Consider the following 24064-nt stretch of genomic DNA (forward strand, 5'->3'; position numbering starts at 1 on the left):
TTTTAGTCCACCACCACACCCCGTGACAACTTTACCCCGGTCCTCAGCAGTCCAATCCCTGTACCTGTTGCAGAACATCAGTCGGTCCCTGATGTTTTTCCTGGAGAGAAGTGGCTTCTTTGCTGCCTGCTGCCATTCCTCTCTCCTTGAAGTTCTTGACGATCCGATAAATGGTTGATTTAGGTGCAATCTTACTAGCAATTCACTCGTCATAACATTCTGGAGTACGTATATGCAAATTGCCATCATAAAAACTGAGGCAGCAGACTTTGTGAAAATTAATATTTGTGTCATTCTCAAAACTTTAGGCCCAGGGTGTAGAGTTAGTTGTGCAATAGAGGCTCAGTCACTCTACAAGCACAGTGTTGTAATTACCCACAAATCATTGCAATGTGACGTTAAACACGAGGTAACCAGTGGACGCATGGAGACGTAAAATAAAAGGTCAACAAAGAGGACGGCTCACGTGTGTTCAGCATGTCATATTACATTCATACAGAAACAAATATGACATATTTGACGTTCATATCAGCACGCGTCTGTAGTGTACATAAAGCCTATCGGCTACATCCACCACCAAAGGTCAATAGGGGGATATATAGGCTGAGTAAACAACACATGTGTTATTTATTGTATTGTGACATATTGATACAACAGTAATGCATATATTCACTGCAGCACTACTTTAAATGAACAAGAAAATGATTTGAATGAACACGCTGCCTTTTACAGACCTTTGTTGCGTGTGATTGAAACACGGAGGTGTTGTTTGTGCGAGTGCTTTGGTGCAACGCTTGAATGGACGCTTTTATGTCTGTGAGCCACCAGATGTCACTGTTCCTGCTGAGAATGAAGCTTTAAACCATTTTCAGCACAAATAGAGAGAAAGCCTCAACGATGCATACGGCTTCATCCGCTCATCATTACACGGAGGAAATGTACTGGGTCGGGCTCCCAAAGTGCAGATTTGTGCAAACTCAAACAATTGGGGAAAAATAGAGTCAATATCCTGAAAAACAACAGCTGTGCTTCCATGCAAATCAGCTTCTCTGTAACACAACTGAGACGTGACTCCTCCACCCTTGAGGCTCACCCATTTGGCAAATCGATCACATTCTCTCATCACCAGACGCTATAATTATTCCTCAAATAAACAAACGATACAAATAAAGTGTATCTTTTTAACATGTCTTTTCTAATATATGTTTTTTTATTCACGTGACCATGTCCTCATCTGAATGCGCACTGGTTACGATGGTATTTAAGTATTTAAATCATTTGTGAGTCCTGTGTTATACCGACCGTGGCGCATGAGGTAGAGAGGCTCTTCCACGGTTCGATCCTTGGCTGCCACGTGTCCCACCGGGCACTACTCCCGGGATAGGGATGGGTTAAATGCAGATAATACATTTCCCCACTGCGTGACTAAAGTTTTGGTGATTTGCATGTTTTGAATGTAATTTACGCTTTCGGCTGGGAGGAACATCTGACCTGAAGGTTAGGATGCAAACAAGGCAACCGCTCTTACAGCGCGCATTTTCTTTATCAAAGGCCAGAAGTTTCGTATTGAGTGTGAGACTCAGTGGATGTTGGACCTGTGCCTCTGCTGCTTCTCGTCCAATCAACAGCGCCGTCTGGGGGCGAGGATGCGAGTAAGGTGTTTGGGGTTAGATTACTATTTGTTTAACAAAGCCCCCGATCGAATCGAGCTCCATTAAGAAAGGTAAGGCAAGGCAAGGCAAGTTTATTTGTATAGCACATTTCAACAACAAGGTAATTCAAAGTGCTTCACATAAAACCATTAAAAGCATCAAAACATACGGCAAAAGAAAAGGAGATTTAAAAACAATTAAGAACATTCATTAAAACATTAAAAAAACATTAAAAACATTTAAAAAAAATAAGAAAACATCATTTTAAAAGTTCTTTGCTTGTCTTCTTGCGTTTAGACAACATCATCAGTGTGTAGTTATTTTGGCATCCTATTTATTCATTTATTGCAATTAAATCACAGCAAAAGTAGGCTTTGTGTTTGGTGTGAACAGCATACCAGCTCTTCAAATGGTCACCAACGGAAACACTTTCCAAGTATCCCTTTCAGTTTTCTTTCCTCTACCAGTGAAGGCAGAAAACGGTGTCACATCCTGTGAATGCATGGAGGACAGGGAGTGTGTCGCTTGATCTTGGATCCATGCACAGTAAAATCGACAGTGTCAATGAAACACTTAAAGAGTCAATTTGAACACTAATTCAGTGAACATATGGTCCCTATCGTGTTAAAGTCACACAGGATATAGTGTTACATTTTTAGAGTCAATTTAACTCTGGTTAGAGTTAATATTTTAAACGACACTACACTGAGAAGTGTTACTCAAATTGAAACTCATGATCCGTTTGAAAGGAGGAAGGGGCGGAGCTTACCAGAGTACACTGAACAATGAGTAGCAGTGAACAATGACATCAACACTGGGGGCGTTTTACTCTTGCTGTTGTAATAACTCTGAAAGAGTCCATATACTTTGACACTGGGGAATTTACTGTGTGGTAGCAACTACTTCCTGCATACCGCTGTACCTGAAACTGCTGCCAGTATCAATGGCAAGCCACGTTGCTTCTGGTTTGACCTTGTTAAAGCAGCCGCAGCGATTACCACTACATCACTGTTTGCTTTACGTATCATGTCCCACTCGTTACAGATGGTTTCCACCTTTCTCACTGTTTCGGCCATGGCACCGCTCTGACTGACGTAACGTTAGAACAAGGCAACACAAGGCGTACGGTATTAAGAGCACAACACTCAGCGGCAACAGTCAGTGTCCGCCCGGCCGATCTGCTCCTAAATGGGCTTTGTTATGATGGTGTCTGTCCAACAAATTCAGAAAAGTTCAAGATTGACAGACAACGGCCAAAACAAGCTTCTCCTCCATTTAGTACAGTGACCTGTTGGAGTGTTTTGCGAAATTGTGAATGCCCTCTACACACAAAGAGAGGCATAGGACTCTGTCTCTCTTGTGAGATGTCACCTGCTGCACGTGCAGTTACGACACACACACACACACACACGCACACACACACACACACGCACACACACACACACGTTAGCGGGGCTTAGGTACTTTCCGGGGCACAGAACAGGGTGATGTGTTGTTTTCACACCCTTACTCAGTTTCACACAGGATGCAACACCTGCTGATGTTTGCATTCTGCATTAACCCTTTAGCGAGAGGGGGGGGGGAGGGGGGGGACTTTCTCCCGGTGTTGTTAGAGTATACATATTCTCGGTTTTAAAGAATTGGGGCAGTAGTTGAGGAGAAGTCCACCAGGTCTGTACCTGCGTGGGGTTAAACTTTAAATTCTTACAAATCATTTGAAAACACTGCTCACTGAGTACAGGGTTTTTTTCAATTCCTTTTTGATTTTTCAATCTTTTGTGAATCAATTTTTCTCTGTATTTGGACCAAGAGAATATACTTTGAATTGGACAGAAATAAATAAGTAACATTTTAACTTTTTTCGGCCGACTCTTTTTCTACGTCTATTTTGGCAACTCAGAGAGAAGAGGTCTCCTCTAAGGGGGGGGGGGGGGGGGGGGGGATCTCCCAGCCCCTGTGGTAAGTTGAAGGACCTCCATTACGGCACACTACTGATGCATACTTTATGCACACACCTATACATACCAACATCCGTTTCTATACTTAAGAGAGACTCGGGGAAGTCACGCTTCAAACCGGTCCCAAAGAACGACCGTGAGTTTGAAAAAGCTTTACAACTGTTGGGCTCTGAGCAGGGAAATAAAACATTTAAAGACTTTGAAAAAACGACGGCTATTCGAGCGACAGATTACACTATTTAGTATATCAATGTTTGGCGATTCGGAAAAGAAATCAAACGAGCTATCGATTGTGCTTTTGTTGGTGATTTATTACTATTTGGTGCAATTGGCTACCGGTATAAGTTTCTCTTAAGCGGACGTTATCGAGGCAAATTAGGGAGAAGAGCGCGGGAGCCACTCTCACTCAGGTCAGGTGAGCGAGTCATATACGGAGAACTGAACCTCTGCCTCTCTCCCCCTTCTCGTCGTCCCTTGCTGCAACAGGGGTGCTCACAGGGGGCGACCGGTAGGGGTGGGAATCACGGGAGATCCCGCGATACGATATTATCACGATACTTAGGTCACGATACGATATCATCGCGATACTGTGATATTCTGAGTATTGCGATAACATACATTGCGATTTATTACTTTTTTCAACTTCAAATGATGTCCCCAAAGGAAAATGTTTTATCGAATGAGATAAAGTTTCCAGTCTGTTCATCTCACTTCATGTCAATCATTTTTATTGCAGCAGAATAGGATTGTCAAGCAGACAGACTGACCAACAATGTCATAAATGTTGCATGAACCTGACAAACTGAACTGTTTGTATTACTACATAGTCCAACTTAACTGAATGCAAATGTGTGGACTCAGTATATGAACTATAACTTGTATGAGTAGGATATTAGAGTTATATAACTCAGTATAACTTGCGATGCGTGGACGCCGAGGGCAGAGAGACAGTTATGCGCTGCACTCTCCCCATGAGCCGGCTACTGTTGGCAGATTTAACCCCGTTGTGAGGCCAGATGTGTCCATCTTTGTTTTGATCAACTTCCTACCAATCACGCTGACCCGGGACCTTTGCTGACCTCACCAGAAAATAACTCAGCACCATCTAGTGGACTGAAAAAGCAATTGATTTGATTTTTCTAAACAAATATACAATATCGCGACGGAAAATATAGCGATACTGTATCGATTTTTTCCCCCACCCCTAGCGACCGGACATCGGGGCACGAGTCCCGTGGATCCGTGGTCACCCCGGGCGGCAGCTCGGGTCTGCCCGTCACCGGCAAGGTTCTCTCAGTTCGCACACACACTACTGAGGGATCCTCGTTTCACTTTTGTTCATTTCAAACAAAATGCCTCCTATTTATTGATTACTTTTTATTTTTTTGATAAATTAAATTTTTTTTTTTTAAATATTTAAAAAATTTTAAAATGTAATTTAATTAAAAAGGCGTGCGGGGGCACCGCGCGCTACAGACGTCATCAGCAATTTTCTAAAAAGTTCTGAGATTTTCAACTTGAAGCGCGTGGCCCCACGAAAGGCCGAATGCACAAAACGAAATCCTCTGAAGGTTGCTGGAGTAGAAAGCACAATATTTCCTAAGGAAGTGGAGTAATAAAGGAAGTATAAAGTAGCATAAAATGGAAGTACTAAGATCACACATTAAGTAATCCTACTTAGTTACATTCCACCACTGACTACATTCTCACCACATGCTTTGTTTACAGATTGGAGCAGCTTCAAATTCAGCGTCACACATTCCAAGATGAAGTTAACAGTGAGCGTTTTCATTTTCCTGCTGGCTGTGACGGGCATCGGACTGTTTTGGAGAGCAGACATCTCACCATACTTCAAACTTCTGGCTAAAAGACCCTGTGCTTGTGACCGATGTTTATCTGAAGGTGATTCGTTGTTTCAGCAGCGTTTCAGCAAATTAGATGAACCATTTTTGTCCGTAAACTACAATCTCTCAGAGGATAACTTCAACTGGTGGAAGGTAAGTTGTGACCTTGCAAAATAACAGTCTCTCAACCTGCAGTTCAAATCAGGATCAGAAAGTGAAATACAATCACTTTCAGCAGTCGCCATTACTGTGGTGGCTGAACTTCAGTTCTCAGTCCCAGGGCCCAAGCCACCAATGGGCTCTAAAAACTCAAAAACAAACAGCGACGTATGAAGGCCAGAACAAGGAGACTCACACCAAAACAACACAAAATAATATGCAGTTTGATGCAACACAACGAGGGATTAGCTTTGGACGGATATAGAGGTGCACACTCACTCATGCAATCACTCTGTCACTACCTCGCGGATGCAAGCACACACACACGATCAACCGCATGATCCTCATGTAAGAAATATTTAATCATATCAATCTTGATTTTCATCCGAGGCAAATCCCTGAACTTAATTCATTTAGCAGAAAATACAAGATTCATGCATTTCACAATACAAACAAATATCTTCTGGTTCACAATCACTGTGGTGACTGCGACTGACAATTTGTTTATTTGGTACAATTCATGCGGTCTAACTGTAAGTAATGTTTGGTGTTCCTGACAGAACCTACAGGGTCAAGGGCAAATCTTCAGTGCCTACAGAGAAACAGTGGAAAAGCTTTTTAAGTTGGTCCCAGCCACTGCTCATGTTGAAGCATCCAGCCCTGACCGCTGCAGGACTTGTGCTGTGGTGGGGAATTCTGGTAATTTGATGAAATCACACTACGGACCTCTAATAGATTTCCAGGATGTTGTCATAAGGTAAAAGAGTCGAGACAAACATTAACGTTCATCAATGTCCCAAACCCCCTTGTTTTTCCTGACAAAGACAGTGACATATGAAATATATTTGTACTATTTAGAATTAACAGAGGCCATACCAAAGGCTATGAAGCAGACGTCGGGACCAAAACAACTCATCGTGTCATGTATCCAGAGAGTGCTGTGGATCTAGATAAGACCACTCGTCTTGTGCTGTTTCCATTTAAGATAAAGGATCTTGACTGGGTAACAAATGTCTTCAGCACGGGACCTTCTGGAAGGTGAGTCTTGTTTTTCATTTCCGTTCAGGTCGAGTTGCTACGGTCCGTCCTCTGAAGCTGGCGTTCAATCCTGGTGAAGTCACCCAGCGGTACGGAGTGAGGTGGACGGACCGCATTGGTGTTTCGTTTGTGGTCTGATGAACAGTAAATCCATCACGTTCAGTGCCACATGCCATATCACAATTTTCCAAGCTACACTGTCATCAGTGTCATCAACTTTGTTATATTTGTCGACGCTGCAGCTTGAGTTTTGTCCTGATGAAGTGGCCGTGGTTTCATCTCTCAGCCCCTTGACCTTTTTGTTTGTATTTTTTTTATGATGCAGCAGGTGGGCTTCAGCTCAGACCTGGTGGTGAACTGACACTTTAAACTAATTTAAACAAAGCACTACTACAGCTATTCTGTTCTTACAACTAGTTAACCCTCTCGTTGGGCTGTATCCTATTAAGTTGTTAGTTTGCAGAGCAGGACTGTGCTGGCAGAGGTACTAGTCAATCGAGTTTCATCGTTCCTATTCTGATCCGAGGTCAATTGAGTAATATCAGTCTGGAGCTGCTGTGGAGGCTTTGCATAGGATTTGGACTTCCTCTCTAAATGAGGACATTAACTCCAAACATGGCAGCAGAATCATTTCAATGAATGCTACTCACCTAGCATATTCCTCTGCATTCCCACCACCGCGTTTGTGGTAATAAGTGTGAAATTATACTTCAGCAGAGTATTCTCCCTGAAGGGCTGTACTTACAGGATTAAAGGCACCACAAGTGTCTGTGACAAGTTGCTAAAACAACTTATATTGTCAATATTAATATTCATGAATGGAAATTCCTGCAGCATAATTTGCAAAAAATGCAAACACTCATGTAGGCAAGGCAAACAAGCAGTGTCCTTTCTGGGATTTCTTTAAAAAGTCTACAGAGTTCTATGTGAAATAAAACTTTTTTTACTTTTCTGTCAGAATCATTTTACTGACAAAAAACAGAATCATTTGACGTTGAGTTTGACATTTCATGCTCTTTTCAACATGTACCAAGAAAATCAAACTTTAAGGCCAACAAGGATTTGGTGAGTGTTATTTTTTCATGCATTCATCGATAAACTTTATTGGCTCCAAAGGTAATGGTTCATAAAATACGTTTAAAGACTCAGTCTGATTTCATAACAGGTGATGATCCTTAACCCAGCGTTTATAAGGTACGTTCATGACGTGTGGCTGCAACAGACGGGCAGTTATCCATCCACTGGCTTCATGACTGTGGTTCTTGCCCTGCATATTTGTGACGAGGTAGGTTTATTTTTTTAATTGAGTGAAACGTCGTGACACACTAATGATTGACACGTGGATGCTAATCTGTTTCTAAAATAGTTTGCCTTTGTTTTTACAGGTCCATGTGTTTGGTTTTGGAGCAGACAGTGATGGAAACTGGAGTCATTACTGGGAACAACTCAGGGACACAAACTTAAAAACTGGACCACATCCTGGAGGTGAAGAGTATAAAATGATCGTGGAGCTATCGAAGCAACAAATACTCAAGTTTTACACGGGGTGGTGATGTTTCTCTCAGCATTTAACGTATTCAAGCCTTGATAGTGAAACACTGACAAAGCAAAACAAGACTAAGAAGCCTCCAGGAAACATCTCTTCTCAGACGAACTCCCGTGCTGCACACGTTAAACCTTTCAGATTAAGATTGAAAGTTTGAATTGAAATTCAAAAGGGAGCATGTACCAATGCACAGAGCATCATTTCTTTCTGGAAAAATGTACAAAATCTGAACAAAAAAATGGCCTTTGGGAGGTTCGTATAAGTACATGAAGTTACAATCTTTCCAAAGTTTAAACAGACAATTATCTGTCAATTTACATTCATAAGAAGTCAATTTTGAAGTAGTGATGATCGCTGTGCTACTGACGGTAGAAACACTATGAAATGATAAAGATCTATACACATGTATGTATACTATATAGATGATATAGCCACCTGTAGAAGTGTCTTCATGATTGTGACAAAAATATGCTAATAACTGAAGTAGACTAAAACACGTTGGGGTAATGGTGAAGTGTTCTGGACCTTATTAAATGTATTTAACTGATGTCCACAACAGAGTTTATCACATTAAAAGCATGTACATAATGTATGTGTAATGGTTAACCTAAAAGCACGACACAGATATACAAGGACAGTTCGATTTAATAGAGTTCCGGCAAGGTCACGAAAAACAGGCAGGCACGGTCAAAACAGGCAGATATGGAATAACAAGGATAATGCTGGAGATCTTGGCAGTGACACACAAGACAATCTGGAAGGGATCAAGTGCAAGTGAACAGGCCTAAATAGTGAGGGACGAATGAGGGAATGGGCTGCAGGTAAGATGGGCGTGGAAGACCAGGTTTACGGTAATATACCGTAAAAGTAAAAAGCTTCAGCACGTTACCGTTATTTCACGGTGAAATTGTTTCGAGTGATAATGTGGGGCTAAGTTGTGTTCAATGTAGAAGGAAATCTAAAAACACAAAAGTCCTTTTCCTGTATGCAGACTGCATAATTTTCTCTTATTACTTTTGCTTTGGTGGAGTATGCACCTGACACCCTATGTATCCAGTTAAAGTTATTGAACGGTGGAAATGTGTTTTTATTTATTTATTTATAGGCTCATGTTTATGCATCAACATTCTTAAGGGTCTTTGCATTGACCATTTATGGTTGAATGTGGGCGTGTAGCGGGTGGGATGTAAGGCTGAACCAGCTAAGCATATTTACAGGTTGATTTGGGATTTATAAAAATAAATTGAGCAGAGGCAGGCCTACGCAAGGTTTTATAAGTTCAATTTTTTTTTGCCGTACACCATTTTCGGCTTCTGAGCGCACATACACTTTTAGTATAAATCTTATACTCACTATTTTATAAATGAGACCCCAGATACTGTGTGTGGAGCGGACCAACCCAGACTCCTTATTGTACCTCAGCCATGAACTCCCCAACTACAGACAGTTCATTAAATGCTCTAGATCAGAGGTCTTCAACAGGGGGCCCTGCAGGAGGTACTGCAGGGGGTCCGCGAAATCTTTGGTTGATTAGAAAATAAAAATAAATAAAAAAGAATTCTCTAAACATGAATGTGTCCATTATTTTAATAGTTCAGTATTGTATGAAAGATAACAGGTATCTTTATGCATGGCAGTGGTACTAATAGGCCATCACTCATTTTTCGTTTCCACATTTAAAATGAAAACATCAATTTGAACAGCTTGTGTGCATGATTATCATGCAATTGACAGACAATGTTGATGTTGGCATTGGTATCAGTTGACAAGGTGTGTTCATAAAAGGCAGTGGCACGGCCTCCCTACTCACTGTACCTGTTTAAAATGAAAACATGAATATATGAACCTGTGTATTATTTGAATAGCTTAGTACTGAATGCACAATAAAAAGGTATGTTCATTCACTAGGCCCATTTAATATAAAACACAATTTTATACAATCAGGGGTCCCTGCTCCATCGCTCTATCAGTTTGGGGGTGCTTGGCCTGAAAAACATTGAAGGCCCCTGCTCTAGATGTCCCCCTTTGGCATATGATGGCATTATATGGCACTTTGTTCGACTTAACAGCAATGTCTCTTTTCAGAAATCATGACCCGGTTAATCAAGATGATCCACAGAACTTGTGGTGAGCAGTTTTGTGTAGGAACTAACGGAAATATGGCCGATTTCACCTCACATGAAAACAATGACGATAAATAGCACCCAGGTAAGTGGAGAAATATGGATTGTTGATTTTGGGATGAACTGTCCCTTTAACAGTGAAATGTACAGCAACAAGTAACATATTATAACAAGTAAAATACAGGAAAATGCTCCAAAACCCAAAGAATATGAAAAAACGTCACTTATTACATCAGTTAAATACATTTAAGATAAAGATAGATAAGATAGACTTTATTGTCCCGCAGGAAATTTGTCTTGGAAACATACATACAGTGTACAGTGTCTGCTGTTAAAAAACAATACAATACAAATAACATATTGCATACACACATTACATACACAGACACACAGTACCTGCAGTACTTACAAAAGACTGCCACCGGCCAACAAACACATTTCACACTGCCCATTGTATAACGCACCAGTAGTGTATAGTTAAGATATTAAAATGAATACAAATCGGTGTTCCAGGGTTAAGCTCTGGCTAGCTTGCCATTTAGGGCTTTGATGGACGAGGGGACAAAAGAGTTCTTAAAGCGGTTGAGCTGCACTGGGGGACTCTGAAGCGTCTGCCTGAGGGAAGAAGCTGGTATTCAGGGTGGAGGATATGAGTGGGGTCTGAAATGATCTTCTGGGCCTGTCTGACGATAGTTTCATCAAAGACGGCCTTCAGCTTCAGACAGCTTCATGTATTTTTACTTCTAAGAAGCTTCCAAAGACCATTTTTCGTTAAAACATTATAACACAGTGAATAGATCTGAAAGGATCAGTAACTTTACATGTCGTGTTGGTTCCCTCTCCATTAGATCATGGATGATTTATCGCTCACATTTTTAATCTTTAACGTGTGCAGCAGGGGAGTTAGTCTGGCAAGAGATGTTTCTTGAAGACTTCTTAGTCTTGTTTTGCTTTGTCAGTGATTCACTATCAAGGCTTGAATACGTTAAATGCTGAGAGAAACATCACCACCCCGTGTAAAACTTGAGTATTTGATGCTTCGATAGCTCCACGATCATTTTATACTCTTCACCTCCAGGATGCCCTCCAGTTTTTAAGTTTGTGTTCCTGAGTTTTGTCCAGTAATGACTCCAGTTTCCATCACTGTCTGCTCCAAAACCAAACACATGGACCTGGACAAACAAAGGCAAACTATTTTAGGAACAGACAATGTGGTAAAAGCGTTAATAAATCTCACTAAATGACATGCTATTACGCGCTTTTTTCTTCATCGTCATGAGCATCAACTTGTCAATCATTAGTGTGTCGCGACATTCACTCAATTAAAAAATAAACCTACATCGTCACAAAGATGCAGGGCAAGAACCACAGTCATGAAGCCAGTGGATGGATAATAGCCCTTCTTCTGCAGCCACACGACATGAACGTACCTCATGAACGCTGGGTTAAGGACCATCACCTGTTATGAAATCAGACTTAGTATTTAAATATATTATATGACCCATTACCTTTGGAGCCAATAAAGTTTATTGACAAATACATTCAAAAATAATACTCACCAAATCCTTGTTGAACTTAGATTTTCTTGGCACATATTGAAAAAAAGCATGAAATGTTAAACTCAACACCAAATGATTACTTTTTTTGTGAGTAAAATGATATACCAGGCCTTCACGCAATGGAACTGCTTGTTTGCCTTGCATGAAGGAAACACCACCACTGGTCAGGGTTTGAATTTTATGGAAATGATGCTGCAATAATTTTCTTGGATGAATGTTAAGAGGCGCAAGTTGTTTTAGCAACTGACGGTCAGTTGTCACAGACACTTCACTCTTATTTCCACAAACGTGGTGGTGGGAATGCAGAGGAATATGCTCGGTTAGTAGCATTCATTATAATGATTCTGCTGCCATGTTTGGAGTTGTCTAAATGTCCTCATTTAGAGAGGAAGTCCAAATCCAAAGCCTCCACAGCAGCTCCAGACTGATGTTACTCAATTGACCTCGGATCAGAATAGGAACGATCAAACTTGATTGACCAGTATTACCTTTGCCAGCACAGTCCTGCTCTGCAACCTAACAACGTAATAGGGTACAGCCCCACGAGAGGGTTAACTGTAAGAATAGTATAGTTGTTCTAGTGCTTTGTTTAAATTTCACCCTGCGGTCCGTCCACCTCACTCCGTACCGCTGGGTGACTTCACCAGGATTGAACGCCAGCTTCAGAGGACGGACCGTAGCAACTCGACCTGAACGGAAATAAAAAACAAGACTCACTTTCCAGAAGGTCCCGTGCTGACGGCATTCACAAACCAGTCAAAATCCTTTAACTTAAATGGAAACAGCACAGGAACAGTGGTGTTGTCTATATCCACAGCACTCTCTGGATACATGACACGATGAGTTGTCCTGGTCCCAACATCTGCTTCATAGCCTTTGATTTTACCGCTGTTAATTCTAAATAGTACAAATATATTTCATATGTCACTGTAGTTGTCAGGAAAATTAAGGTGTTAATTTTGACGTTCATGTTTGTCTCGACTCTTTTACCTTATGACAAAGTCCTGGTAATCTATTAGAGGTCCGTAGTGTGATTTCATCAAATTACCAGAATTCCCCACCACAGCACAAGTCCTGCAGCGGTCAGGGCTGGATGCTTCAACATGAGCAGTGGCTGGGACCAACTTAAAAAGCTTTTCCACTTTTTCTTTGTAGACACTGAAGAGTTGCCCTCGACCCTGTAGGTTCTGTCAGGAACACCAAACATTACTTACAGTTAGACCGCATGAATTGTACCAAATAAACAAATTGTCAGTCGCAGTCACCACAACGATTGTCAAGTCAAACAGGATTTTTCTTTTATGTGAACAGAAGCAATATAAACGACTTAAAATATTTTAAAGATAATTGTCAATAAAATAATCGGTAAAGCAATTCGTAAAACAATCAATATACACAATCTGAGTATTCTGAAAAGAGACAGGGCGGAACCACTCTGCCTGGAACACGAGACATGCAGTGACACGGTGTCGCAGTAAACAAGCTCGGTAATCTGACGAGCGCCGCACTGACAGAGATCGCATGGTATCGAGATCCGCTATAAGACTCTGCAGGACTGATGAGTCTACAAGTCCTGAGAGGCAGCCAGTTTTTCACCTGAAAAGATTAAGATGGCTTCAAAGGTTTAAATGGCTTCGTGACTGAATGAACTAATATGCTGAACCTCAAAAAATAAAAAGGAGGAAAAGGAAAAGTTGTTGAGTAATTGAGTAAAATCCTTCGGGGTAGACTGATCGATGCTTCTCAAGTAGGGAAACTGCACATGTTTGGTTAAATAACTTGACAGTGATTGAAAGCCAAAGGATATTTTTCATATTGTAAAATGCATGAATGTTGTATTTGCTAAATTCATTATTTTTATAACGTATAAATCATCCCCCCCTCTGTCCCCTCTGGTGAGCTACATGGGCCATACTATGGAGCATTGCCTTGTCTGTCCTCTACTACCCAACCCTTGCAACTCAAAAGACCTTGCAGTGTTCAATGAAAATGCAAAGGAATGTGTAAAGAAATGGGAAACTGTCATATAACCATCACGCTTCAGTGAAACGAAAAGAAGAAGCTACATGGGCACAGATTCCTCCACATCAAGGGGCTCTTCCACCACTGACACCATGTTTTTGAGTTTTTGTAGCTCATTGGTGGCTAGGGCCCTGGACCACCTCGTGGAATGGCCGTGACATACTAAATAGAATAATAATTTGATCAAAAAAACTGTGTTTATCGTGCTACGACATGTCAAAATGGCTGCTGTGAAAAGGGCCGATACAGTAGTGGTTGTTGCAGACACAGCTGGCCAAGATCTGCACTCCACTGGATGCATCTTACTGGTTGATAGTTAATTGGATATTATAAAAGTGCTCACTGCACATGTGTAGAATGTGTAACCAAGAAAATAATTGAAGTTTAATCAAACGGTAACACGACGAGTATTGTAATTGCTCAGTGGAATCTGCTGGAGGATTGATCGGAATCAAAATTAGATGAATTAATTTGATTTAAGTACATGTGGCAAAACAAGGGATTTGACTCTGATGAAGGGAACCCAGGAAGAGTCCTGTTGATAGTCTGGAACATAGTTTACCACTGGATGAAGAAGTCGGCGTATGGATACGAGTCAGACACCTTTCTACTGCTCACATTGAGAGAAGTGGTCCAACTAAGACCAGACTGAGAACTGAAGTTCAGCCACCACAGTAATGGCGACTGCTGAAAGTGATTGTATTTCACTTTCTGATCCTGATTTGAACTACAGGTTGAGAGACTGTTATTTTGCAAGGTCACAACTTACCTTCCACCAGTTGAAGTTATCCTCTGAGAGATTGTAGTTTACGGACAAAAATGGTTCATCTAATTTGCTGAAACGCTGCTGAAACAACGAATCACCTTCAGATAAACATCGGTCACAAGCACAGTGTCTTTTAGCCAGAAGTTTGAAGTATGGTGAGATGTCTGCTCTCCAAAACAGTCCGATGCCCGTCACAGCCAGCAGGAAAATGAGAACGCTCACTGTTAACTTCATCTTGGAATGTGTGACGCTGAATGGGAAGCTGCTCCAATCTGTAAACAAAGCATGTGGTGAAATACACAAGAGAAAGTATTCAGTGGTGGAATGTAACTCAGTAGGATTAATCAATTTGTGATACTTAGTACTTCCATATTATGCTACTTAATACTTCTACTCCACTGAAATATTGTACTTTCTACTTCAGCAACTTTTTCTGAGCGTTCGGCTGTAGTAAATTGAGAAGAAGCTTATTTTCCCTGTCTTTGTCTCTTACTACCGTACGCTTTGTGTCGCCTTGCTCTCACGTTACGTCCGTCAAAGCGATGACAAGCTCATCTATATGCAGCATGAAGCAGACATCCTCTGTTTGATGCTCATGGTGAAAAAAAACTGTGTAAAACAAATAGACAGTTCAAATCAGCCTCGCTTCGACCAACTACAAAAGTAAATTGCAAGTCAAGCATGAATGCATCAGTAATAATAACACATTCATCCAATATATATATCAGTAAAACAACTAAATGGCAGCATTATGGGTACTTTTATTTTTTAAACTTGAAGTACCTTTTGCTGATAATAGTGCAGCGGATAAACAAACTTTTTTTAAATTGTGCATTTTGTGAAAGAAGCATAACATTTCTACCAGCGCATCTTCAGACCATAAAGAATATTTTCAGATGTGGAGGCATTTTGAATTTGACCTTCAATAACATGTAAATGATTGAAAGAATAGAAAATGAAGTATTGCATGTGTGGAAGAATTTGATTCCTGAAATGTATATGCATGATATCTCTCCTTGTGCTCTGTGTCGTTGTTCTAACCATTTCTTGTAAGTGATTTTTTTAAATACCTGAAGCGTGCAGCAGTTATATGCTCCTCTCACAATGTGTTTGTTTGTGGGCATGCCCCTGCTTGAACACACCTGTGTCCTATCCCTATTGAAGTCATGCGGCGCTGTTTGTGTCCCTCTTTACCCTGAAGAAGACGGTCAATTATTAAATATATATTTTGCATCGTGTCTACGAGTGTGCGACTATTTTTTCCTTTACATTTGTAACTTCACAGTGGTCAGCACCTCTGAATATGAATTATAACATCGTTATAACATTATAACGTCAGCTTATCCTCGTCACAATCGCCAGAAACTGGAACTCAACATTGCTCGACGTCAATGACCCCTCTATGTCTTCAGGTCCAATCAGAAATGCCTCCACATCTGAAAATAAACGTCATAACACTGGTGCAACTGTCTTGCTTCTTTCATAAAGTGCACAATACCTTCCATATACGAGCTCAACTGTTGTACTATAATTACAATTATACAATTCTGTTATACTTCTTCAACTTTCAAAGCCTTCTTCTTCCTCATACTTTCAGCTACAGACACCATAGTTAGACATTTCAACTAGAAGGTTTTTCAGCAGTGCAGTTTAAATGCTTTCGGGCTTCAACATTTTTCAGACAGAGTCTCCCATTTCTTAATTTTCAGCAATTTTTTCACAATTAATTTCAGCTTTCAGCATTCCAACGCATTTTCAGCAGGAAATGCTTTTTCTAGTATTAACTTCTTCTTATATTGTAAATGCAGGACTTTTACTCCAAGTGGAGTATTTTCAGTTTCTGGTGTATCATTTTAGTTAAATAAATGATCTGCATCCGCTTCTACTCCAATTATACTGAGAACAAAGTCAGACCATAACCCCAAGACAAACTTATCCGATATAAGGTTTGGCGTATCTGCCAATATTTGAGCAAACTGTCGCACGATCTTCGCAGTGAGCAAACCGAGAGGACCAGAGCAGCAGAATAGCGTCTCGACTGGTGCGGATGAATGCGCTAGTGTGATCATCATGGCGGAAGACAGTTGTGAGGTCACCGCGATCACGGACGTCGGTAATTATTTCGTAAAAAGCGCACAAACTCTCTCCATCTGAATGACGTGAAACCGCTTGAAACTGGCAACATCAGTAAGAGAGTTATCCGTGAGCTGACTGGAGAAAGAAACGGTGCGTGTGGCGCACCGCGGCGTCTCCAGTCGCGTTAACTGCAAATGACTCACAGTAAAATATACGATGAAATCATACAGTCAAACAATTTGAGTGGTGCATTAAACATGTGTGCGAGTGTCCGATCAGAAGGGGTTTGTGTTATTGCGTCAGTTTTGATATTTGGGCAGATCGATTTATTCTTGAAATATTACGACTTTATTCTCATTAAATTACGACTTTACTGTCGACACCTATGACACATATTTGCGAAATATTGTTATAACATGAGTAAGTGAGCTATTAAAGTCCAGGGGTCTATAAAGTCGTTAATATCAATACTTTAATTAATACTGAGAAAATAACATTTAATGCGCAAGTGTCATGACATATTTGGTATTTCAAAAATAAACTTAAACGTTGTGAAAAAGGCCTAAAGTCTATTGAAAGTTTTGAATTCAGAGAGTTATTTTTCTACTGTTTAAATCTCTTCGAATGGTGTCCGTAATACCACCTATATAATGACATGTTTTCATTTCTGATTGGATCACATATTGTTCAAGAAATTACGCAAAAAACATTTAAAAAAAAGATCATACAAATATAAATGAGTATAAAAGGGAAGTAGATGTTTGACAATGATATGAGAGAAGATTCAAAATTCATATACCAGCAGCTCCAGGTCCTCCTTATCGTCCCCCGCTCTAGAACGTGATAATACAAAAGGGAAAAGAAAATCCCTCTATTAATAACTCCACCGTGTAGGCTACTAAAGAAACGCAAGTTAAATAGTTATCCGGTTATGTGGCTAAAAGTAAACTGGAACAACAGCTGCCCTTCAACCATCGCAGTCCAACAGCAGTAACCCAAACTTCACTTTCAACATATTGGTCTGAGGCTTTAAGCAGCCCGTATTGAAATGTGACACACACCAGCTCATTGTTCTAGAAAGCGAACGTGTCGTTTAAGTGACTTGCTGCAGGCGAACTCGTTTTAACATTGTAGCTGCTCAGTCAACACTACACTTTACTAAAGCGAGTATAAACGAAGCTTAAATGCGCAAAGGCAGCGCTCAAGTGCACTGCCCTGTGTTACTGCTCCGGAAATGGCAAGATCTAGAAATGAAAAGTCATCAGAGGAGAGTTAATATGTCGGAAAATTCCCAATATCTGTAAGTTCCACATTTGTACATTTGACTTATTTGTCATTTAGCAAGTGTAACTTTAAGCTTATTCATGAATGAATTGCACTGTCTTTGTACAATATTTGAATGTAAAAACTGTGAATATTGAATGGTAACATTAGCTTATCCTTTTTATAATCGCCAGAAATTGGAATTCAACATTGTTCGAGGTCAATGACCCCTCAGAAATGCCTCCACATCTGGAGTCAATACTGCTATTGCTACTTTTACTTAACCCTGGTATGGTGTTCGGTGTCTGCGAGACCTGTTTTCACTTTTTTAGCAAAAGAAAAATGAAACAATACATTTTGTTTTTTACTCAGACTCATTGGCCTTGGCTCATTTTCTGTGATGAACATATAAGAACACATTTTCAATGACCACACAGTGTACACCCCGCCCCCCCCCCCCCCTGCACATTTACATTACATACAGGATGTTTGGCACTGGACCCGGAGCTAATAAAAGTGTGGGAATTGGAGATCCCGTGTACCTTCACTCTGTCTGGGCCTGCTGTTAGTACTGGTAAAATATGGTATAAAGATCTCGGTTGCCTGTGATGCCACTTCCTCATATGCTTGAAACGTACAACTACATACAGGGAAGCCTGATGGAGGAGCCCCTGAGAGAAATCAAGGAATGAGAGTTGGACACATCACATGCGACAATTTTAAACAAAAAACGAGTAGCACTTTAATTCATAAATGTGATCTGCATCATTATCTGCATCTGTTATAAATGAGATCCGCGATTAACTCCTTCACCACTGTGTACATTCATAAATGAGGGCAATTTGCATAAACTGTCCTATTGTTTGTTTGAACATATACTATTCAAAAGCTAATAAGGCCGTTTGGCAGTGGAGAGCTCAACCCCTGAATTTAATATATATTATAATTTATATAAACTCGTCTTTATATCAGGCAAATACAGCTGTTGTCATTACAAAAGAAATATCACCATATGTATTATTCCTCTGAGGACTGAGTATTTATCAAATAAAAACATTAACTTTATTGTTGTTCGTAACACAAATTATAAGGAGAATGATTCAGTCATTATTATTGCCATCATCTTCAGTTAAAAAGTATTACTGTTTTAGTTTTCTCTTACCTCATCAGAGAGTAAATCCACTTCTAGCTATCTGGAGGAAAAAAGTCTGACTAACATTCCAGTAAAACGTCTCTGAGGAGGAGTGGCGTTTCGTTGCGGTGTGTTCAGGGGCATACCTGATCAGAAGGAGTTTCTGTTATTGTATCAGTTATAAATAAGTGCCCATGGTGCAAATGTAAAGAGGTTAAAGACACAAAAGAGGAGCGAAGTGGGAGTAAAGCAGAAGTACTTGTTGACTCAGATAATGAATTGCGGATCTTCAGGAAAATACATGAAAGCTGTACAGAAATGCCCGAGAGCCTTTGCCGCCTGGATTTAGTGTTTTCACAAATCAAGATATTTCTAGTATAAATAAATGCAGTCCGAGACTTCATAACCACAGGGGTCAGGGCGAAGGGCCTGTAGTGGTTAAGTCCTGTGATCCTTGGTTTTTTGGGGACGAGGATGATGATGGAGGCCTTGAAGCAGGCTGGTGCGTGGCATGTCTCCAGGGAGGTTGTTAAAAATGTCTGAACACCCGAGAAAGCTGGTCAGCACAGTGCTTCAGGGTGGAGGAAGAGACAGATTCTGAGTCATTGTGGTGAGGCGTGGGGTTTGGACTGTCCCATTGTCTTTCAAAGCAACAGTAAACAGTAAACTCGTTCAGCTCGTTGGTCTGGCGTAGGTCTGTCATGGAGTTGTGGGCTTGCAGTTTGTAATCTGAGATCAGTCCAGACAGAAGGCAAGGCAAGTTTATTTGCATAGCACATTTCAACTAATTCAAAGTGCAGAAGCAAGTCAAGGCAAGTTTATTTGCATAGCACATTTCAACTAATTCAAAGTGCAGAAGCAGAATAACTTGCTGAGTGCTGGTGTTGCGGTTTCTCAGAGTGCTGTCATTGAGCGTCTCTCACAGCCTTACCTGTATGTTGACACTTCAAACATGTGCTCGGAAACACTCCTCAATGCCTGTTCCTTTGGTAACCTCAGCTGTCTGAGTTTAGCTGTGAACCAGGGTTTGTCGTTGTTAAAACTCACCGTGGTCACAGCCACCCTGTACTCGTCCAAACAATTGGGAAAGCAATTTATTATGATATAACCATCATTTCTGGGGGACAGGGTTTCACTGTCATTTTTGAAGAAAATCTGTTATTTTTGGTACTTCAAAAAAAATGTGCCAGAAATTACAGTTTGAAGGACGCATCTTCAGTTTCTACAATAAACCAATGGAGAACTTGTTTCAGATGTTCACACACAAATTTGACACAATCCAGCCCTGGCCGTTGCAATACTTGTGTGTGGGGGGGGGGGGGGGGGGGGGATTCTGGTAATTTGAAGGACCTTTCATAGATTTTCATGATATTGTTCTAAGGTACAGTGAATCATCAGCTCCAGTCTTCAGTGAAATGCAGTTTGAATGCTGATATTGAAAATATGGGCGAAATCCTTACACCAGAGTTTTTTTTTATGTAGATGTACAAAAGTTATATTCTCTGCACCATCTAGAATCAACCGTGGCCGTACCAAAGGCTATGAAAAAGATGTTCGAACCAAAACACATCGTGTCATGTATCCAACCGGTGCAAGTTTGGTAAATGGCACTAATCTTTTGCCGTTTCTATTCAAGATAAATGATTCACTCATCAAGTTATTTACTTCAAGGTATGTGGGAAATATGACGTTTGTTCCTGAGATAACATTTGTAAAAGGCATTCATGATTTATAAATAACAATATTGTAGGGGACGACCGAATTCACGGGGCCCCTTTAAGGAAAGGGGCGTAACCCTGGTGACAGAGGGGGTTAAAGGGTGACAGGAAGTGAAGGTGGGAAATGTTTGTATGGATGGAAATAAACAGGCGTCTCAGAAGTTGATCTCAGAAAAATTTGTCTGGCACGGGCTGAAAAAGTGGTTTGTGTGGTGTGCCAGCTCCCCAAGGTGCACCGTCACATAAAGGCCCCGTTAGCACAGTTCTCGGTGCCAGAAAGGAGGTTCGATCATGTGAATGTGGACTTGGTAGGACCTTTGCCCCCATCCCGTGGGTTCACACATCTCCTCACGATGGTAGACCGAACCACTCGTTGGCCAGAAGCTGTCCCGTTGTCATCAACAACGGCGGATGAGGTGGCTCGGGCATTTATTCAGGCTTGGGTCGCCAGGTTTGGAGCCCCAGCTGACGTTTCCTCAGACCGAGGCCCACAGTTTACATCAGAGCTGTGGAATGCAGTTGCAGGAAGCCTAGGGGTGAAGCTCCATCGCACTACCGCCTACCACCCGCAGGCTAATGGCTTATGCGAGCGGTTCCACCGGTCGATGAAAGCTGCTCTCCGTGCCAGCCTCAAAGACAGCAGTTGGGTGGACAGGCTCCCGTGGGTCATGTTGGGGCTCAGGACAGCCCCCAAAGATGATCTGCAAGCTTCATCGGCTGAGCTGGTCTATGGAGAGCCACTGCGGGTCCCGGGGGAGTTTATCCCCAAAGTCACAGACCCTTGGTCTGCAACCCAGCAGCGGGAAACGCTCCTGGAAAAAGCCAGGCTGTTTAAACCAGTGCCCAGGTCGCAGTACGGCCTTCCGCAGTCATATGTCCCGTCCAGCCTCAGGTCAGCGGAGTATGTGTTTGTTCGCCAGGACGGCCACCGTGGACCCTTTCAACCCCCCTACGTCGGGCCGTTTCGGGTGCTGGAGACCGGAGACAAAACCTGCAAGGTCGACATGGGCGGCAAGCTGGAGTACGTGTCGGTTGACCGCCTTAAACCAGCACATCTGGATCTGGACCAACCTGTACGGTTGGCTGAACCCCCACGGCCACATGGTGCAGCCAAAGGGAATACTCGACTGCTTGTTTGTTTCCACACACCTACAATATACTGATTTTGAATGAAAGTAGGTCATCAATACGTGAGGTAACCAGTCTGTCATCACCGTCTTTCAGCCTTACTCAATCTATGTGAGGCTGAAACCTGTGAGCTGCTGAAAGGTCTCTTTGTATTTTTTTATTATTTAATAAACCACAATGTGAATTACAGACCGATGGTTTAGTTTAGCTTCGAATGCAACATCGACAAATGTAACAAATTCCCACAGTTTGAGTGTGTGACTTTTGTCATGATTTATTTCATTTTGGATGTGTCTTAATTTTTCAAAAGTGTGCTGAACATCGGCTGAGAGCGGTAGGTTTTATGTTACTCCTGAGGAGGAGTAGGAGGTTGGGTGAAAGCAGGGCTCAAAAGGGACAGGTGAAACTAATCAGGGCGGGTCAGACAACTGAAACTGGTTGTAAGGCACACAAAGGCTTTAGTATTTAAAATAAATTAGAAAGGACATGGAGCAGGACTGATTGCCAGTAGGCCTACATGTGTATTCATGTCGTTGTATGTAAAGAATTGTGTGACCCGTTACACCCCTAGCGACTAGGTTGTTGTGAGTTTGTTCTTGACATTATGTTAATTCCATTGATTTTGGACGATATCCATTGCCCGTTAATGACTAAGCATTCCGTCATGCTGGCGTCATAATGAGGTTATTAGGAGGAGGCTCAACTGTAGTAGGACAGCTCTGAAGGCCCAGGTATGAAACACACAGCCTGCCACTGTGTTACACGTTTGGCACGCAGAGGGGGAAGTTTCAGTTGGTTGCAATCTGCAACCTCACCGTCAAATCAAACCGCCACCCACAATCATATGCACACACACACACATACATTTATTTCATACACACATGGTTTGTTAAGCACGGCCTCCATTACGTGTCACATTCACCCTTTGTGTGTTTGTGTTGTATGCAAGGAACAAAGAGGAGATGGGGGACTTAACTTTGGAGACCATCAGGTGGTGACTTCACCCTTTGTAGTTTGTTAGTGTTGTGGAACGGCCCCTCCCTTCCACGAGGAGTCGGTGTCCTGTTTGCTGTCTTTCAGGATCTAGATGCCACACCTGATCCTGGTGTGGTAACAAAGACTCCTCTTCTTTGACTGAAACGGCTACTTATTTGTTTTGTTTGTTTAGTTTTTGTATCCCTTAAAATGAATGTGTATTTATTAGGTTTACACTTGTCTCGTCTCCCTTTGTGTTGCAGCCTTTGAGCCGGGTTGTATGGGGGCTTGTCCGGGATGGCAGTGAGTTGAATGAAGTGCTGCTGATCAAATAGAAGCACAAGTCTGCCATCTAGTGGTGAGTCTACGGTATGTGCTGCACTTAGACTGTATGATGAAAATCAAATCTTAAGCTTGTTAATGTCAGTTATGTTAACTTAATGATGCAGAAAGTGAATAAATAATTCATATGATATAAATAAAATACATATGTAAACATTTGTTTTGAGTCCAAAAATATTTATATGTACATACACCTTTTTTGCTTGTAAATGTAAAAAACTAAATCATACTTTTACCATTTCAAACCCATCTGATGCTTTATCATAACACCGTGAGGTTTTTCTAAATTTTTAGCGAAACATTTTACGAATCAATAAATAATTGTCGGTTGGACCATAGCACTTCAAAAGTCCAAAAGATGAAAATATGTTGAGATTTTAAGTTATGTTCAGTTTAATTAATTTCAACATTTTTCAAGATACTTACATTCGTGCAAAACATGAAATCTGCTTTTACAAAATGTCTTAAAGCTGTACACAACTTAAATACATTACATATTAAGTCACTGAAGAATCTCATTCATGAGTAAGATACTGAAGTTTACAAGCCTTTGTCACAGCAGCACATGTGATGCCACAAATGATGGTAAAAATAAACTCACTAACCTACTCCTGCTGACAAATGGATGAATCCAGAAATGAGACTGTTGGGCCCTAGCCGGGCCTCTATTTTTAGAACTGCGTTTAAGAGGTCAATTTGAAAGCTGGAACAGGAAGTCTGATGGAGATGAACTGCGGCTCATTCAACTATGTATGATCTCTTA

At 41.2% G+C, this 24064-nt stretch overlaps 2 protein-coding genes across 4 annotated transcripts; one reads left to right on the forward strand and one right to left on the reverse strand.

Moving 5' to 3' along the window:
• The first annotated feature begins 5368 nt into the window (after positions 1 to 5368).
• On the forward strand, positions 5369 to 10437 carry LOC306791231 (CMP-N-acetylneuraminate-beta-galactosamide-alpha-2,3-sialyltransferase 1-like). Its single transcript, XM_079287858.1, has 6 exons — positions 5369 to 5607; positions 6174 to 6370; positions 6472 to 6651; positions 7686 to 7716; positions 7817 to 7936; positions 8037 to 10437. Exons 1-6 carry the CDS (start codon positions 5377 to 5379, stop codon positions 8202 to 8204), a joined length of 927 nt encoding a protein of 308 aa, XP_079143984.1. The 5' UTR covers positions 5369 to 5376; the 3' UTR covers positions 8205 to 10437.
• A 141-nt stretch (positions 10438 to 10578) lies between these two features.
• LOC306791232 (CMP-N-acetylneuraminate-beta-galactosamide-alpha-2,3-sialyltransferase 1-like) lies at positions 10579 to 19304 on the reverse strand. Of its 3 annotated transcripts, XM_079287861.1 has the most exons (9): positions 19169 to 19304; positions 17543 to 17576; positions 14890 to 14939; positions 14671 to 14745; positions 12870 to 13066; positions 12597 to 12776; positions 11880 to 11904; positions 11660 to 11779; positions 10579 to 11492 (listed from the first exon to the last, which is right to left on the reverse strand). In XM_079287861.1, exons 3-9 carry the CDS (start codon positions 14899 to 14901, stop codon positions 11325 to 11327), a joined length of 777 nt encoding a protein of 258 aa, XP_079143987.1. In that variant the 5' UTR covers positions 14902 to 14939; positions 17543 to 17576; positions 19169 to 19304; the 3' UTR covers positions 10579 to 11324. The 3 variants fall into 3 exon arrangements, with proteins under 3 accessions (XP_079143987.1, XP_079143985.1, XP_079143986.1); XM_079287859.1 differs by having other exon boundaries at positions 14671 to 14939; XM_079287860.1 differs by lacking the exon at positions 17543 to 17576 and having other exon boundaries at positions 14671 to 14939; positions 19169 to 19239.
• Positions 19305 to 24064: the final 4760 nt, after the last annotated feature.

The sequence above is a fragment of the Melanostigma gelatinosum genome (genome assembly GCF_949748355.1).
Source record: "Melanostigma gelatinosum genome assembly, chromosome: 17".
Classification (NCBI taxonomy): domain Eukaryota; kingdom Metazoa; phylum Chordata; class Actinopteri; order Perciformes; family Zoarcidae; genus Melanostigma; species Melanostigma gelatinosum.

Excerpts from the sequence above, each read along its gene's own strand:
- LOC306791232 (XM_079287859.1), bottom strand. The coding sequence starts at position 14,901 with ATGAAGTTAACAGTGAGCGTTCTCATTTTCCTGCTGGCTGTGACGGGC. Across the intron at positions 11,905-12,596 it reads AGCACGGGACCTTCTGGAAA|AAAATCTAAGTTCAACAAGG; the intron begins GTGAGTCTTGTT and ends ATATGTGCCAAG. Across the intron at positions 11,780-11,879 it reads CTAAGTTCAACAAGGATTTG|GTGATGGTCCTTAACCCAGC; the intron begins GTGAGTATTATT and ends ATTTCATAACAG.
- LOC306791231 (XM_079287858.1), top strand. The coding sequence starts at position 5,377 with ATGAAGTTAACAGTGAGCGTTTTCATTTTCCTGCTGGCTGTGACGGGC. Across the intron at positions 6,371-6,471 it reads TTCCAGGATGTTGTCATAAG|AATTAACAGAGGCCATACCA; the intron begins GTAAAAGAGTCG and ends TGTACTATTTAG. Across the intron at positions 7,937-8,036 it reads CCCTGCATATTTGTGACGAG|GTCCATGTGTTTGGTTTTGG; the intron begins GTAGGTTTATTT and ends TTGTTTTTACAG.